This window comes from Pongo abelii, chromosome 19 (assembly GCF_028885655.2).
Source record: "Pongo abelii isolate AG06213 chromosome 19, NHGRI_mPonAbe1-v2.0_pri, whole genome shotgun sequence".
NCBI classification, from domain to species: domain Eukaryota; kingdom Metazoa; phylum Chordata; class Mammalia; order Primates; family Hominidae; genus Pongo; species Pongo abelii.
The window spans coordinates 28889999-28907943 of NC_072004.2; the positions used below are offsets into that span (position 1 = coordinate 28889999).

The 17945-nt window shown below is 48.3% G+C and overlaps 1 protein-coding gene across 1 annotated transcript in view; it reads right to left on the bottom strand.

Annotated features, from left to right (window-relative positions):
* LOC129051042 (tensin-3-like) overlaps positions 1-17945 on the bottom strand; it is a 132490-nt gene that overhangs the window by 99115 nt on the left and 15430 nt on the right. The window contains exon 3 of the mRNA XM_054535551.2: positions 2767-2804. Coding sequence (XP_054391526.2) covers positions 2767-2804 — 38 coding nt within the window. The remainder of the gene's footprint in view (positions 1-2766; positions 2805-17945) is intronic.

The window sequence follows — 17945 nt, forward strand, 5'->3', positions numbered from 1 at the left end:
CCTCCATCTACCCACTGAGCTGCATGGCCTGGCCTGAGAGGACATACTGTCCAATGGCTCAAGAAGAGAGTGACAGCAGTCTTTTGGGGCTTCTCAAAATGTCCCAACAATGGCTCTGCCTCCCTGCCTGAGCCCCCAACTGCTGTCTCGGTCCCCATTTCTGCAGGATGGTTCCTCCACATCGTCAGTGCCACAGAAGGGGCTCTGAGGGCCTGGACAGGAGGAGCCTGTGACAATGTCACTGACAGCAGCAGATCAACAGCTGTGGCCTTTAGCACCACCACACACCAGCCACATGCTCCAGGGCATGTGTGGAGCCTGTAGACACAGGCGCAAGTGCTCCCACACAGAGGGGAACACCATCGAGGGGGTTTAACACAGCACACACTACCACCCAGTCTCGGGTCTGATGCCAGACAAAGCCTATAAGCTGAACCAAGGCTTCATACTTGCCTGAGCAATCTGAGTGCAGCGTCTAAGGAGCCCACTGGGCGATATATGTAAACACAGTAATCAAGGACTCAAAAGCCGAGTGCAATAATGTGGGAGAAGCCACAGCCATATTCAGTTCCTGGAAGACCGAGCCGCTCCCTTAGCCGAGTACCCTGCAGGAGCAGCTGGGGAGTTATGGCCCTCATATCCCCAACAATGATGGCATTATATTTTTGAAATGAGAAGTTGCTTTGTTATTGCCAGTGGCTTTCTCCCCTGCGGTTCAAAGCTGTATTATAAAAAAAAAAGAACATGGATATATTTCCCCGCACTGTGATCTGATAGGAATAGGAGCTTATCCATCCCTCAGCAAACTGCCAATGGTTGCCGTTAGAAATTCCATATTCAGTGATAGTTAAGGATTTTGGAATACACTTTGAACGAAAGAATTCAATCCCTTAAGCAGCCGGCGACAGGCTTCATTTAAGAAATGGAAGGAACAACAGCAGGCTCATCTCTGCGGCTGCAGCTCAGAGGTGGCTGGGCCCACAACAGGGTCAGGACAAGCAGCCCACCCCCTCCTCCTACTCTGCAGCTGACCCGAGATGCAAGCAATGAGGACAAAGGCACCACACAACAGGGTTAAGGGACAACACATCCCAGTCCTCCTAGAGAAGGGGGAAGCTCTCCAAGTCTGAAATGCTCCCCCAAAGGTACAATCTTCCCACTCACCACTGCATTCAGAAGCACTGCTCCCACACCACTGAAGGTGCACAGCACCCCAGGAAAGGAGCCTATCTGTGGACAAAAAACCTCAAATAAACCATGGTCAGAAATCAGCTACACCTAAGAGTGTGTGAACAAGAAACGCCTACTCCTCTGGAAAAGGGGAAGCCCTCTCCAGAGCAGGGTGGAAAGCAAGAGGAGAAGCACTCCACACAGCCCCCAGGAGGCCCGAGAAGTGCACCCCACGTGACATCTGGAGGAGACAGCCAGCAAGGAGGTGTGGCCAGGTCACAGGGGCTGCTGGTCTGGGGTTCAGGAAGCGGGCAGCAAGGCCCTGTGCCATCCTCTCTGCTCCTGCACGTGCTCAGCATTCTCCATAATGAAAACTTTAAAAAGTCTCTTGGGAGAAAAGAAATAGAGCTATACTAGTCTAGTTCTTCCAACTTTGTGTGTGTGTGTGTATTTGTGTGCACACATATGCATGTGTGTGTGTGAGCACAAATGTGTTTGTGTGCGTGTGTATTTATGTGCACACACATGTGCGTATTTATGCATGTGTGTGTTTGTGTATGCCTGAGATCGGGAGTGTCGGGGAAACCAACCCCCCTAGTCCTCACATGGAAAGCAGACCCACACGCAGTGAGTTCATGGTAACATGAAGTCAGCTTCCAGCACAGCCTTCCACTCGGAGCCCAAGGCAGGGCTGGAAATGATCAAAACAGCTGACCCATAAGGTCTGTAACAGTAGCAAAATCCCAAGACTCTAAAACTCCTCTTCCCTGGACCTACAGCCATGGGGACAACCTGTCAGGACACCTACGGAGCCCCCATAGGCAGGGCCAAACAGTAGATAGGGCAAAACACTGCTGACACCCCGACTGCAAACCCAAATCATACCTGGGGATTCCGTAAATACAGCCACCATCCCCAGGAGATCTGAAGGTGCGAGCACCAAGACAAGGTAGAAAACCATGTGCTTCTTCCTTGGGGTGTCTGTCACTTCCCACATGGCACTTCCAGGCCACCTCACTTCCCCACTCACCAAAACCCTAAGCCCAACAGGACATAGCCAGGCCTCCTTTGGTCATAGAGGTCTTCGGGCAATTTAACCTCTCCAGAGACTCACAAACCTCAGTGAACATCACTAAACCTTACTCCAGGGTTCCCAGGTTTCCGTGGCAGCTGAAAACCCCAATCCATCTGTGCACAACTATCTCCAAAATGAGGCAGAAAAGTCCCCAGGCCAGGGGAATGCCCTGGACATCCCTGCTCCTGCCCTCTCTCCGCTGAGAGGCAGTATGACAAGGCAGTGAGAAACCAGGGACTGTGCGCCACTGAGAAGGAGCCGTTGATGTGACCAGGGGACAACTGTTGAATTCTTATCTGAAATCAAATTCTTAAGAATTATTTTCCATAATTAAAACCGTGGATTTCAAAGCTCTTTGGTTTATCCTTGAGATGAAAGGTATACACCGTATCCCAGCCCTGGCTTTCCTAAAGAGTTTTCTTTCCGTGGCTGCAGTCCAAAGAGGCCCCCCCCACACATATCATTCAATGAAGGCCAAGTCAGCTATAAAAAGTCCCACGGGAAAGCAACGGAATGCTTACCTTGGCTTCACATTTCTTGTGGCAGGAATACTTGCAGGCTGGAAAGAAAAAAGAGAGAAAGAATGTGTGTCGGGCAGTCTCTCTAGCAAGAATTCTTACATCTTCAAACCCTCTCAATCCTTCAAACTCTCTGGCTTGAAGATCCCATAGGTGGTCTCTCTCTGGCACGAGGGAGATTTTTACTTATGACACACGGCAGTGTGGACAGAAGGCAGTGAGGATGTGGTGTGCAAGAGCAGAGTTACAACTGTTGTCTGTTAGCAACAGCTCAGGTGGCTCAGGTAGGAATGTCTTGGGAGCAGGGTCACGAGCAGATTGGTTTTTCAAGGGGTATGTACATCCAGCCAAACTGGATCCCTAAAGAAGAATTTCAGCAGCAGAAAGCATTCATGTATGCCCAGAAATTATAGCTGATCCCTGAAAAAAGAAGAGAAACTGGAAAATGCCCCTTAAGAATCAGAATTTAAGTGTCCATGAAAGACCGGATTGGAGTCTTTAAATTTGTGAGAAAGTCGTGCATCTGGATTTCGGAAGTGCTCCCACTTCCTGCCAACCTGAGAACTGACTGTCAGAATAAATTCATGTCTAAATTCCTATAGGAGAATCCTTCCAGAGGGGCCACTGTGAGAACAGAGCAAGTCCTGTGTCCCTTTGAGTCCTGTGTCCCTTCGAGTCCTGTGTCCCTTTGGAGGCCCTAACAATGCAATGCGGAGCTGGAACTAATGTGGATTTCACAGGCCCTTCTGCCCAGAGGCTGCAGCTGTGATGATGAGGCATAAACCTCCCCACGAGCACCACGAGCATGCTGCAGGCAGGCCTTGCAGGATAGGGAAAGAGAAATGAAGCAGCACACCTAATAATCCCAACACAGCCTCCTGTACCAGTTCCAAGGGAGCGTCGGGTACATACCCTCCCTTCCCCCATGTTTGCCAGCCCACAGGGACAGCTGTGGGAGGAAGGAAAGAGACTTGGGTTGGGGAACAGTGACCAAAGCCTCCTATCCAGGCTCTGCCCCTCTAGCTGGGTCTTTGTTTCCTCCCACGGAGCTATCATGGGTCAAATGGAATCCTTCAAAGGACCCTGTTTTGAAACTAGAAAGCAATGTCCACATGCAGAAGTGTGTGGGACCTGAAGACCAAGGCCTCGGAAGGCAGGGAGAGGGGCCCCACATCCCAGCTCTGCGTGTCGACACCATGTGACTCCCCCTCCTGCACTCTGTTTTCAATGACGTATCAAAGTCAAAAAGGTTTGAGTAGGGTTGAATGAGGATGAAACAGATAAGGTCACTTGCCCATGCATGGCAATTATTAGAACTCCAGTAGTTACAGCTAGGTTGTTATCTTTGTATGATCTATGTTTTTGAATTGCTGAATTGTCGTTCTATACCTTGAGGTTTGTAAGATTATTCACAAAGACATGTATTTATCCTACACCTTCTAATGGGCAAAACACACAAAGGTGATCAGTGATTTTCAAATCAAGAGAGACTTGCCATTGGGAAACAAGGGGCTTCCACACAAGATTAAAAGTTCAGACAGAAACCATCCCTGACAGAGGCCAGCACAAAGGACTGAGATAAGGAGAAGGGCGGTGGGCAGGCTTCTGGCCTCTGGCTGAGTTAGAGTCAGGCAAAGAATTCTGCCCACACACGTTTAGCAGCATGTCACAAGACCACGACATCATGCAGCAGTTAGCCTTCCAGATGGCCTGGGTGACCTCATCTCTTGGCCCCCATGCCGGTGTATAGCCCCCTCCCACAGTGAATCAGCTGGGCTGTGTGACAGTGCAACCTGGCAGAGGGGACGGTGTGTGACTTTTGTGGCTAAAAGGCATCATGGCTTCTGTCCTGGTCTCCAGGATCACTCATTCTGAGGACAGCCAGATGCCATGTTGTGAGGACACTCAAGCAGCCCTATGGAGAGGCCCCCATGGAGAGGAGCTGAGGCTTCCCACCAACAGCTGGCCCCAGCTTCCCAGCCACAGAAGTGCACCACCTCGGAAGCTGGTCTCCAACCCCAACCAAGCCTTCAGATGGTGCAGCCTCTCCAGAGACCCTGAGCCAGAGCTGCTCAGTCACCTATGTCCCAAATTTCTGATCATTGACACAGTGGGAGATAACAGATGCTTACTGTTATGCTAAGGTACTAACTTTGGGAATCATTTGTCATGCAACATTCCAACTCAACACAAAAAAATGGCCCTGGTCAGTGCAAGGGTGGCACTGGTATGATACATCCATGGTGGGTGGCCTACTCGGCCACCAGACAGCCATCGGCACCGTAGGGCAAAATCATTAAATTCAATTATCATAGTGAAATCATATAAACTGCCCATGAGCCAAGACTACAATCCTGAGAGGCAGGGCCATTTTTGCTGGTACGTAGACAAGTGACCCTCAAAGTTTTACATGTGTTTGGACTAGGACTTCACACTCAATTGCCAGCAGTATGGGTAATCCTCAGAGTAGCAAGTCCACCGTCAATCTATCTGTGGCCCAGCTCTGGTCAGCACCGCAGCAGGCAGTATACAAGATACTTTCCCGTATGTTACTGCACTTGCTCCTCGTAAGCACCTCTCGGGGAGAAACTGTAAGGGTGACTCAGCCAAGGGGGCAGCCGTGGTCCATGAAGGTGGGACTCCAGCCCGTCTGCGCATCAAATTCAGTGTTTTCATCCACCCATACTCTCCCTGCCTTTCTGACATATTACAAAATATGAATCTAACAGTGCCCAGGCCCAGCTTCCTATCCTGCCACCCACAGGAGACAGCTCCCTGCCTGCCCTACCCCTGCCTGCCCTAACTCTGCCCATACCAACCTCAGCTCCTCATTCACGCCATCCTGCACCCACCTCCTGGGCCCAGCTCAGCTGCCTCCATTCCTGAATTCACACCCTTCTGTGCCACTGACCCATCATGGCAGGTCATCATGGCTTGTCATATCATGATGATCTCCCTGTGTCCATCTCTCCCGATGGGCTGCAAGCTCATCAAGCGACAGCGTCTCTGTGGTGCATGACCAGGGTCTCACAATAGCAGCACTAACAGGAGTGACAGGCAGCTGATACACTCAGCACCTAAAAGCTTGCTCTGCATGGGTATTACCAAATTTCCACCACACCCAGGAAAGAAGCTACCTATCTTCACCTGTTTTACTAATGTGAGACTGGGGTTTGTGGATGAGACTGAGGATTCATGTGCTGGAAAACTGTGTCCCAATCCTGACCTGTTCCAGGTCTGCTTTCAGAAGCCCATAGCCAACAGGCCCACAGGCTGTGGAGACCTCATTACCTGATCACCACTTAGGGATTTGGGGCTGTGAAGGTGCTGGCCACAAGGGAGGCTCCAAAACAGCAGAAGAACTTCACACCAAAATCCATCTCTGAAGCACACAGGCCCAGAAGAGGCCACAGGTCACTTTGACCCTCAGCCACGCAGACCTGCCTCCTTTTTGGAATAGCACTTGTGTGAGCTGGCAGCTAAACCAGCCACCTTCTCAGGGAATGTCATTTTTATTTCAAAGAACTCCTAGCAGACAAAATGCGGTTATTCAGACTCAAGTGCTTGTCATTTTCTCAAAAATGAAGTGAGTCTGTCATCATAAACCAATGTCAAAATTTGAGATTTCAAGTGAAAATTAGAATTTTAGAAGACTAGTACCCAGGCCAGATGCGGTGGCTCATGCGTGTAATCTCAACACTTTGGGAGGCTGAGGTGGGCAGATCACTTGAGGTCAGGAGTTTGAGACTAGCCTGGCCAACATAGTCAAACCCCATCTCTACTAAAAATACAAAAAATTAGCTGGGCATGATGATGCATGTCTGTAATCCCAGCTACTTGGGAGGCTGAGGCACATGAATCTCCTGAACCCAGGAGGCAGAGGTTGCAGTGAGCCGAGATCATGCCCTGGGTGACAGAGTAAGACTCTGTCTTAAAAAAAAAAAAAAAAAGACTTGTACCCGTCACCAGGGCCTAACAACTCCTAGGATATTTCTGTTAAAATCAACAATAATATTAACAAATGTGGGGATTTTCCTGAGATTGTATAACAAATATGTCAACAATTAGAAGTTCTGCGAAATTGTCAGTGAACCAATAATTTCCAAATGTCCAGTGCATGGTGTTCCACACCGGGTAAAAGATACACTTGGTGTGCAAGACAGGCCAGTGGATTTTAATAAAACAGAGTAGGAAAAACTCTACTGATACAATTTCAGATTCCACAGTGAAATTGAACTTCAAGCAACTGTCACTTGAGTTCTGGTGTAGAATCAAAATGGATTATCTACAATGGCCTGAAAAGCCTATTAAAATGCTTCCTTTTCCAAGTAGATATGTTTATGGTGCTAGATTGTTTTCAATGCTTCAAACCAAACATTGCAGAAGACTGCATGCAGGGGGAACCAGCCTCTTGATTAAGGCTGCGTAACAGAATCACAAAAAAATGCCCCTCCTCTCATTTTGTTGTTTTGAAACATACAGTTATTTTTTATTAAGCATATGTTCATTTTAACATATAATTGGTTCATTACCATTGCTTTTAACTGGCTTAAATATTTTAAATACTCATCAGTTTCTCATTTCTAATAGGGTAAATCGTGATGAATACAAACCACACTGACAGGAGCCCTTTAGGGTCTTCTAGGACCCTAGCAGTGGGTGCCCGAGACCCGCAGCACGAGGGCAACCCTGTTCATTCTCCTTGCCTGAGGCTCTCAGAATGGGGTAAGGACCCAATTTTGACCAACAGAAAGGTAAGTGAATTCTCCCAGGGGCTTCTGGCGCAGACCTTCCCACTCCTGTGAACGAAGCAAGAGAAGGAAAATGCCTCAGCCTCTGGAACCTCCTCCTCTGAGCATGGAGCTGGACCCACAGGAAGAACCTGGAGAACTCGGGCTGCAGAACCGGGGCCCAGGCACACTGCCTGGAGCCCTCCGGCCGCCGCACCTCCCCCTGCAGAAGACACATGCCCTGCTGGCTGGGAGAGGCTCCACCCATGCAGCCCCGTTATTGGCTGCTACGGTGCCTTCCACGAAGCTCCATGTACTTTAGATGCCTTGTTCCACCTGTTCCCATGGGGACCAGGAGAAAGGCACATTCTCACTCCGTTGTACGAATAGCAAACTGCAGCACAGAGCAGAAGCTGCCTGCCCTGGGTGACAGAGCAGGTTAAGCAGTGACATCAGCTGCCAGCCCAGCTCTACGTGGGCAGAGCCCACCTCCCAGAGCTGGACTGGAACAGCCAGTGAGCTGGTGTGCAAAGGCTCTTCTGTGCCTGGTGCAAAAACTGGGGCTCCACATGCATGAGCCCACTAAAGCAAACATCCACCATGAGCTACACACCAGGACCAGGAGCAGGTGTCCAGGGACCTCAGGAGTCTGAACTCTCATGCTCACTCCAGCCCCTCTCCAAGGATCCATACCAGTCATGTCCTCTCTGGCACCCATTTCCCCTTCTGTAATTAGGAGTAGAACAGGGTGATAGCCAAGATTCCTCTCTGCCATGAAAAGAAAAGTTTACCTAAGCAATAAAAAGATAAAATAACATATATATACAAACAAAATATTAGGTAGCTATTGAAAAATTATGATCTTAAACTATTTCACATGTGAGAGTTCTTATAAAAGGCAAGACTAACAGATATACAGCACTCTGTATTGTATGAAATAAACTTTGTGACAGACGGACATATGCGGTGTCCTCATCCATAGGAGAGAAAATGACACTGGAGAGACACATCACAACTCAGAAAGAAAGGAGGAGCCAGACAATAAAACTGGGAACACTGGTTACTCCATGAAAAACATCATCATAATAATAACAGAAATACCATGAATTTTAGATGCATCAATCATGGAACTGATTCGGAATTGGAAAAGCTGAAATGAATATTAGAATAAATATCAGAGAACATCTTTGTGACCTTGGAGAAGGGCAGGCATTCTAAAACAAGGAACAAGAGTATGAACTAAATGAAAAGATGAGTAGATCTGAACAAACCAAACATTACAACTTTTGTGTGACAAACAGGCCACAAACAAACTTAGACAAGCAACTGACTGGAATGTTTGCAATGTACAAAGTGGAAAGATAAGAAACTGACCTTTTCTGAGGACAAATGTCATCAGAAATTGGCAAAAGTTCTGCCTAATATCACAGATAAGATTTAGTATTCATAATATAGTGAAGTCTTAGAAATTTAAAAAAATGATTTTTAAATTTATTAATTTTCAAAATGTTATTTATTTATTTTTTTTCTTTTTAGAGATGAGGTCTCACTCTGTCACCCGGGCTGGAGTGCAGTGGCATGATCACAGCTCACTGCAGCCTCAAATTTCCAGGTGCAAGCAATCCTCCTGCCTCAGCCTCTAGAGTAGCTGGGACCACTGGCGCGTGCCACTGTGCAGGCCGATTTTTAAATTTTTTGTAGAAATGGGGTCTTGTTTTGATGCCTAGGCTGGTCTCGAACTCCCGGTTTCAATCGATTCTCCTGCCTCGGCGTCCCAAAATGCTGGGATTACAAGCATAAGCCACCTCACCACGCCCTAAAATAATCTAATTATTAAATAAGCAATGAGCAAAGGATTTGAAAGGCTGCTTTGCTAAGTAAACAGAAATGCTGCAGGCAGCTTTTCTGTATCTTTTTAGATGTTCAACCTCATGTAATCACCAGATGAATGAAAAACATAATAAAAAGGAGACATCACTTTTCATCCATCAACTTGCAAAACTGAAAAGCTGAAAAATCTCAAGTGAGAGTCAATGACATTCCATGCAAGTAGGCGCCACCAAAAGCATTTTCCTGTAAGGAGCCTGTCCCTCCTCCAGCCCAGCTTACCCTCTGGCATCTGAGCTGGTGTGTGGCAGGCCCCTTCTCATGGCTTTGCCTGAACACTCAGCTCCACAGCTGACAGTCTGCAAACCACACATCAGTTCCCTTGTCAGACGAGGTTTCCAGACTCATGTTTAAGAATCCTGGCTCCCGCTACAGCAGTTACAGCACAGAGCTGTCTGGCTTGCAAACGCCCAACATTTTTATATGTTGTCTTGGAACTGCTATTCTTCATGTCTCCACGAGCCTTGGGAATCCAGGCCACTGTCTTACAGGGTTGTCAGAATCTTTTATACACTTGACACATATTGACCAAGTTATAAACAAGCCTGTGAGTCACCCTCTGCTTCTCCTAGCATCAACTGTCAAGTTTGCCAGCCTCTCTGTGTCCCAGTAACAGGCTCCACAAGGCAGGAGGGGAGTGACTGACCCACAGCGGGGGACCGCCAGACAAGGCAGTCACATTCACTGCTCGACCCCATGATCCCATTGTTGCCTTGTTAGTTTTAAATAACTACCATGTTCTCCTGGAGTCCTAATACTGCATCTGGCCCAAAGCAAAAAACACACACCTACCGACCTGCCCGTCTATCTCCAAACTTTTTTCTGTAATCACTTAGTGTATTGCTGACTCTGTCAGACTCAAAGACAGGACACAAAACTCTCATCTTTCTCTCCTAGCAGGTGCTTAATAATGTTGGGTTAACCGTGTGGAATAACCCATTACCAAATCTTTCTTACAAAACTCCCTTCATCCCATTTTCCCTCTGGTCTCCTTTCTCAGCTTTCTCCTTGCTTCTTTTCTCCTTTCTCAGCTTTCTCCTTGCTTCTTTTCTCCTTTCTCCTTGCTTCCTTTCTCAACTCTCATCTCCTTTAGGCCTTCCCTACAGCTGTCTCTCTTGTTGCAGCACTTCTTTATTCTGTGCCATCCTGTCTAATTCCATGATAGTCTCGCTGATTCCACTATTAGATCCCAGAAAACCATCTCTCAAATGGGGAGCATTTATGCGTGGTCTGACCCTGGATCCTCCCTGGATCTTCCTTCTTCCAGGGACCAAGTCCCACAAAACTTGTAACTTTTGGGGCTGAATCTACTCAACTCCAGAATGCCGAGACTCACCCATAACAGCGCCTTCCTCTGTCCTCTGTGAAATACACCCAGTTTGGGATATCAGTGGCAATTGGACCATGTTAGGCCACCCAAGGGAACTCAGTGACATGTAGTGAGAACGGATTGCCTCAGAGTCCTAACTGATGGTATGAGCACACCAGCAAGGTTTTGAGCAGTGTAAGAAAAACCACAACTGGACACTTAACCCCATTGCTCAATGTCATTTCTATCTTTTCTTTCCCTTACTTAAAGTTCCAAGAGTAGAGATAACAGGGCCCTTACATGTTAACATAACAGTTTTTAAAACATGAAATGTTTTCTTTCAACTTAACCACACATGAAATTTGCATGTAAATAGGAGGTTAAAATGTGAAAGTCAGGGACCTGAAAGTCCAAGGATGAGCCAGAAAAGGAATGGTAGAAATACTGGCCTGCATCACAGAATATGCCCCTAACCCTTCTCCATCTATCATCACCATCAGTATCATTACGATCAGCATCATCATCACAATCGTTACCATTGCCATTGTTACTATCACCATCAACTACACTACCACTATCACCATCACCAGTCACAGCACTATCATTACTGTCATCACCATCATCATCACCATCATTGTCACCATTCATCAACATCGTCACCATCACCATCATCATGTCTACATAATCACTAGTGCCGCTGTCACCATCAACCACACCATCACCATCATCATCTCCATCAATTACACCATCACCACTCACCATCACCATCATGATCATCTTCACCATCACCATCTTCACCAACATCATACCATCATCATCACCATCCCCATCAACACCATCATCACTAATATACCATCATCATCAATTACGCCACCATCCACCATCACCATCATCGTTACCGTCATCACCATCAATTACAACATCATTATCGGCATACCATTGTCACCCTCATCACCATCACTAACAACATCATCATCATCGTCGTCATTACTGACACCATTGAACACTTTCTGGAGCTCCTCAGTGTTTGTGTTTCATGTGTATTTACCCTGCTATTCCTCACAATGACTCTAAGCAGAAAGAGGCAGAGCAGGAATGCTGGCAGGCTGTCTCCACCATCCACCTCAGCTCCACCATGCTCTACTGCTTCCCCAGAAATAAGCCAAAGAAAGAACACCTCTACCAAAACGTCACATCACTGTGATGCATGATTACTTACATAATGTATGTAAAGGGAATACCTTGTTGTCTCCAGGTAGCATGTACACAAAGGGATCAAAATGCAAAAATGTATGACATATGTGAATTATTACTAGAGAACACTATGAAATTGTCTATTTGTGGAGTGGTCTCTATATAGTCTATTAAGAAAGAGAAAATCCTAGAGATTAACTACTCTAATGTACAAATTGTAAAGATCACGGCACTGAGGAACAGAAATAGGGTGCAACTGTCCAGGGCCACAGCTTCCTGTGGAGCAGCCCATCCCTGACTCTGCCAGGCTCCCATCTACACTTGCAGTGACTGCCAGGACCCCATCTCAACTCAGTGAGCAGAGTCCTCACATCCTACCTCTGTCCCGTCTAAACTTGCAGTGACTGCCAGGACCCCATCTCAACTCAGTGAGCAGCATCTTCCTATCCTGCCTCTGCCTTATCTGCACCTGCAGTGACTATCAGGACCCCATCTCAACTCAGTGAGCTGCAGCATCCCCACATCCTGCCTCTACCCCATCTACACCCACAGTGACTGTGCCCGGCTCCCAGCTCCAACTCAGTAAACAGCATCCCCTACCCTGCTAATGCCCCATCTACACATGCGGCAGCACCTAAGGAGATGGGCCAGGTCCATCCTCCTCCTACTACACTGACAAGAGCAAGGGCTAAAATGATTTCCTGTGAAGATACACAAACACACACAAATAAAAATCTAGCTCATGTGGGTCAGGTGCAGTGGCTCACGGCTATAATCCCAGCACTTTAGGAGGCCGAGGTGGGTGGATCATCTGAGGTCAGGAGTTCAAGACCAGCCTGGCCAACATGGTGAAACCCCACCTCCACTAAAACTATAAAAATTAGCCGGGCGTGGTGGTGGGCACCTGTAATCCCAGCTACTTGGGAAGCTGAGGCAGGAGAATCACTTGAACCTGGGAGGCGGAGGTTGCAGTGAGCCGAGACCACAGCATTGCACTCTAGCCTGGGCAACAAGAGCAAAACTCCATCTCAAAAACAAACAAACAAACAAAAATCTAGCTCATGTATTGTATCCCAGTTCAGCCTGGTGTACTTACACAGGCTCTTTTTCCTTCACAGTGTCATGGGGTGTGCCAGTTCTATGGTCCTACTGGAGCCTGGCCAATGTTGACTGAAGACAAGAACGTCCAACCTTGCAATAGAAATCCTGCTGTGCTGTTTTCCTGGATGGTCTCCACAAGCCCCGTTTCAAATCACACTCATCTTACCAGGGCTACTAGCCACAGCATCCTGCAGCCCCATGCTTGACAAAAGAAACCTAGAGGAAAGGTGTCATTACCAATCTTTACCCGCAAAAGCCACCCACAGGGCAAGCCTCAGATAAGTCTCATCGGGAAAGGGAAGGGGAAGAGCTCACCCGCAGGGACCTTCACCACCTCCAACAAACCAGATGTTTGTAAAGATGCAAAGTTAACCACAAGTTAATACTCACCAAACTAAATACTTCTGCCTTTTATTCCCTCATTAGTTCCACCGGTATTCATTAATACCCAGAGCTGAAACATTTTGTAAGCCTATAAATATGTCCTGGAAACCTACAACAGGGCAGAAACTGATCTGGCCCTGGATACAATTGGGAACACAGAAAACATTGATGAATGTACACTGCAGTGCAAGAGGAAAGGAAAATCAACAGGAACCGTAGATCCAATCAGGATGACATGAGGTACAGGAAAGTAACTCCAGGAAGGTGCAGAGGGAGCCTAAAGGCAGAGGGAGGGTTCCACACTCATTTCTGTATCAGGGGTCAAGAAAAGTCTGAAGAGACAAGAAGAAAAATAGCAGCAAATGGGTGAGAAGGTGACAGGGAGCTGGGTCAAACAGCCTCAGGGAGGCCAGCACCCAAAAGGCGCTATAAAATTAATTGTTGAGGGCATCAACCAATCAATAATCAATCAATCAAGAATCAGTCAACAATCAATAATCAATCAATCAAGAATCAGTCAACCAAGATAGTCACTCTCACAAACTCCAGTATTTGCACAGGCCTTTGTGGCAGGTCGACTGGGGTTGCGGAGACCCCAAGGCTCTTGGCTGCACCCAGACTGCCTCCCACAGCACCATTTCCTCAGCCAGGTGCCTCCTAAAAGGGAAGTTAAACCCTCCAGACCATCCTCTGTTGAACATGAACTCAGGAATGGGGATAAGGCTCAAGATGCTCCCATTCGAGCCAGAGCAGCCGTCTCTGTGTGCCCGTGTGGCACAGGTAGGATTCGATGTCGCTGCATGGTCCCTCCGCTGATGTCAGAGGGCGGCCATCTCCATGCTCTTATCTATTTGCTGTTCTCACTCTCTTCACAGATCCTCACCTCCCCACGCCAGATCTGCCCAAGAACACTGAACCACACTTCAAGACAACAGCCCCTAAAAACTCTTGAAGTTTTCATCTCCAGATATTCAGTTTTACTCTTTCTCTCTCATTCTTTCCATGTAATGATTTTCTTTTCTCGAAAAATTATCGTTGGGGCCAGGCACAGCGGCCGACGCCTGAATTCCCAGCACTTTGGGAGGCGAAGTTGGCAGGCTTATTTGAGGTTGTGAGTTGGAAAACAGCCTGGGCAACAGTAAGACCCCCATCTCTACAAGAAAGAATATAAATAAGTAAGTAAGTAAATAAATAAATAAATAAATAAATAAATAAATAAATAAATCATTATCTCCCTCAAGGGATTCTTATCATATGGGCATGATTCACGTGCTCAGATATGAATCTGATCCTCACACAACCCCTTGATGAGTTTCAGTTATTGTCCTCATGTGGCAGACCAGGAAACTGAAGCACAGAGAGGCAGTGGAGCTGAGGTCTGAATTCACATCAGCCTGGCTCTGGAGATCACAGGTTTAACTTTTGAGCCTCTCAGAAATCAATCAAGGTGGACTTAATCTTCACAAATAGGACACTGAATCAGCTGCGGCACTGACTAATGTTGATGAAGCACTCAGGAGCTGACAGAGTCCTTTTATGTCCCTTGACTCACATGTTCCTCTGAACAGCCTGTGAGTAGGGCCAGCCAGGCCTTACTGCCCACTTCACAGTCCAGAGAATCAAGCCCAGAGTCAGTGAGACCCGCTGGGGCCCTACCTGCTGCTTCGTCTCGGGGCGCCAGCTCCCATCCCTAACATTACTTACATAATCTATGTATAGGACGTACCTTGTTGTCTCTTTACCTTGTTGTCAACCTGCCCCCCATTTAAGATATCCACCCCAACACAAGGCACAGGTGCAAAGGAGAATGTCTCTGCATCTCCATCAGATATTCAAAGGGATCATAATATAGAATATTGCAAAATGAAAGGAAAGAGAGAAGATGGTACCAATCTCTCAAAAACATCTTAAGTCTAACTCAGGAAACCCTCTTAGTAATTGTCTACTTCAAATACACGTTTGGAAGGAAACAAGTCCCCCACCTCACTCTGTGTGTGAGCAGACCCAAGTGGTGGGGCCACTCATCACCATGTAAACCAAGAGCACCCTCCCAAGAACCCCAGTCCCCCACACACATGGGTGTGACTGTCCAGGACTTCTTTGTCCCTCAATAGCCCAGCAGCCTGGTGGCAGATGTCCACCTGTATGTGGGTGGCCAGCACCTGACACAGTAGGCACCTCCTAGACCCATGCTAGCCACAGTGAGCTGGTTGGAGGGGCGAGGGTGATAGGGGAGCCTGCCTGTCCATGCTCACCCTAGGTTAGGGGCCATCTGGCTGACTCATGCAGAGGCCAGGCTTTGACCCCATCCTCTGGAAAAGAGCTCCTCACATTTCTTTTTTTTTTTTTTTTGAGACAGTGTCTCACTCTGTTGCCCAGGCTGGAGTGCAGTGGCGCAATCTCGGCTCACTGCAAGCGCTGCCTCCCGGGTTCATGCCATTCTCCTGCCTCAGCCTCCCGAGTAGCTGGGACTACAGGCGCCTGCCACCACATCCGCTAATTTTTTGTATTTTTTTTTAGTGGAGATGGGGTTTCACCATGTTATCCAGGATGGTCTCGATCTCTCGACCTAGTGATCCGCCCACCTCAGCCTCCCAAAGTGCTGGGATTACAGGCGTGAGCCACCGCGCCCGGCCACTCCTCACATTTCTTAACACTTCAGGCCTGCTAGTGTCCCAGGGTAGCCGATACCCACGTGCGCTCCGTGAAGCACAGCACTGCCTCTTCCCTGGCTTGGAGGATGTGGAATCAGAAGTTGCCACTTGGCCTTGTCCCCCTGCCACACCTAGGCAGACCTTGCACACCCAGAGAGCAGCATTATATCCATCTGAATAAACTGACAGAAAACAACCCCACAACTTAACATAAAATTCCAGTTACTGGAATCCAGTTACTGCAAAACAAATACTTGGATTTATGAGCTTGTCTACATTACTCAGTGAGTTTTAAGAATCAAAATCCACCAGCACAATCAACTAACACATCCCAGACGTCCCTGGCATGCAGAAACCCCAAATCCTGACAACCCAGACCGTTGAGAAACATCTGGGAGGGGTCCAGGCCTTCTTCCCAGCCACAGAGTTAGAAAACAGGAAGGATTTCAGTCAAAATCCAAGAGTAAAGTCAGTGTGGAGGCGGCTGAGAAAGGCTTTGTATTGCCACAGAGGAGCAGAATTTAGAGGCAGGGAAGTGCTGCTTCCCATGGGATAACCACAACCGACCAGAAATTACTCAGATGAAATTTGACCTGGGGGCCTCCTTCCCCTTTGGGAGCTTCTGGAAGATTCTGTCGTGTTGCCACTTCTCTGGATGGGGCAAGTCTGATGGGAGGGCTGAGCTCAGTTCCCCGGTGGGAGTCAACCCCACGGTGGGGCTGGGCTTGGCCTCAGGGTGGGAGACTCACCACCTCCAATTGTTCTGGAAAGAACTTTGGAAATAACATCTGGAGCCATTTCACATGGATTTGCCAGACAAGAGCAGATCAATGAGCCAGGTGTTTATCTGCACAAATTCATCTGGATTGTCATGCAACTTACATTGTCTGTGCACCTACTGGGCTCTAGGCCCTTTGCTGAGACTCAGGATACCCAAGTAACAGCAGTGCATCACATCATAGTGGGGGCAGTCGGCCCAGGGGAGCAGATAAACAAATGATCAGAATTCATAAACAAATGATCAGAATACAGCAGTTCCTCCATCGTCCTGACAATGCCCACACTCCCTGCCCACCCACCTCCCCAGAATTTCCTGTCCCTCCTCTGTGCTCCCAGGGCGGCTGCAAATACCTCTGATAAAGCACTCCTCACACGGGATCCTGTTCGTGGTCACTGCTCCAGCCCACTAGACCCCGAGCCCTTCGAAGCCTTGGTCACCGTGGGCATCGCAATGCACCAGACGCCGCACCTGCTCAGTAAAAGTGTGCTGGTGAGGGTTCACCCTGCAAGACAAGACAGCACTCCACTTTGGGACGGAGGTGTCTGCCCTGTGCACAGGCACCTGGTGAACAACACAGAGCCAGCCCTTCATGCCTCCTGGGCTCCAGCTGAGGGCAGAGAATCACTGCCCCAGTGAACATCCAGATGGCTGGCTAGTCACTGGCCATGGATAGTTCTGGAGGGAAAAGGGCAGATGCTAGGGGACACAGTGGCAGGGCAGGGAGGCAGCTTCCTGAGGACCTGGTGCTGAGCGGAAACCTAAAGGATGAGGGTCAGCAGGCAGAGCAGCACAGTCCAGCAAAAGGTCAAAAATGAGCCCTGTGCAGCCAGCCTCTCAAAGCACCTGGGGGATTCAGGAGAGACCAAACAAGGCAGGCACAGCCTCAAAGGGCCACCATGAGGATGCAGGCACACGTTCTTCCCGCTGGATGGTTTACAGTTTCGCAGAGCCGTTCTCTGAGTACAAACAGGAGAGGAGCGGAGAGGCAAACAGGAGAGTGAATCTCAAGGGCATCCCAGCCTGGGAAGACAAAGGGCCAGATCCAGGGAAGCCGGGTTAGGAAGGAGGAATGGGAGGTCTGCAGGGTGATGGAGACCGGGGCCCAGCCTCCAGGAAGAAGGCCAGCAAGGGTGGAGCAGCAG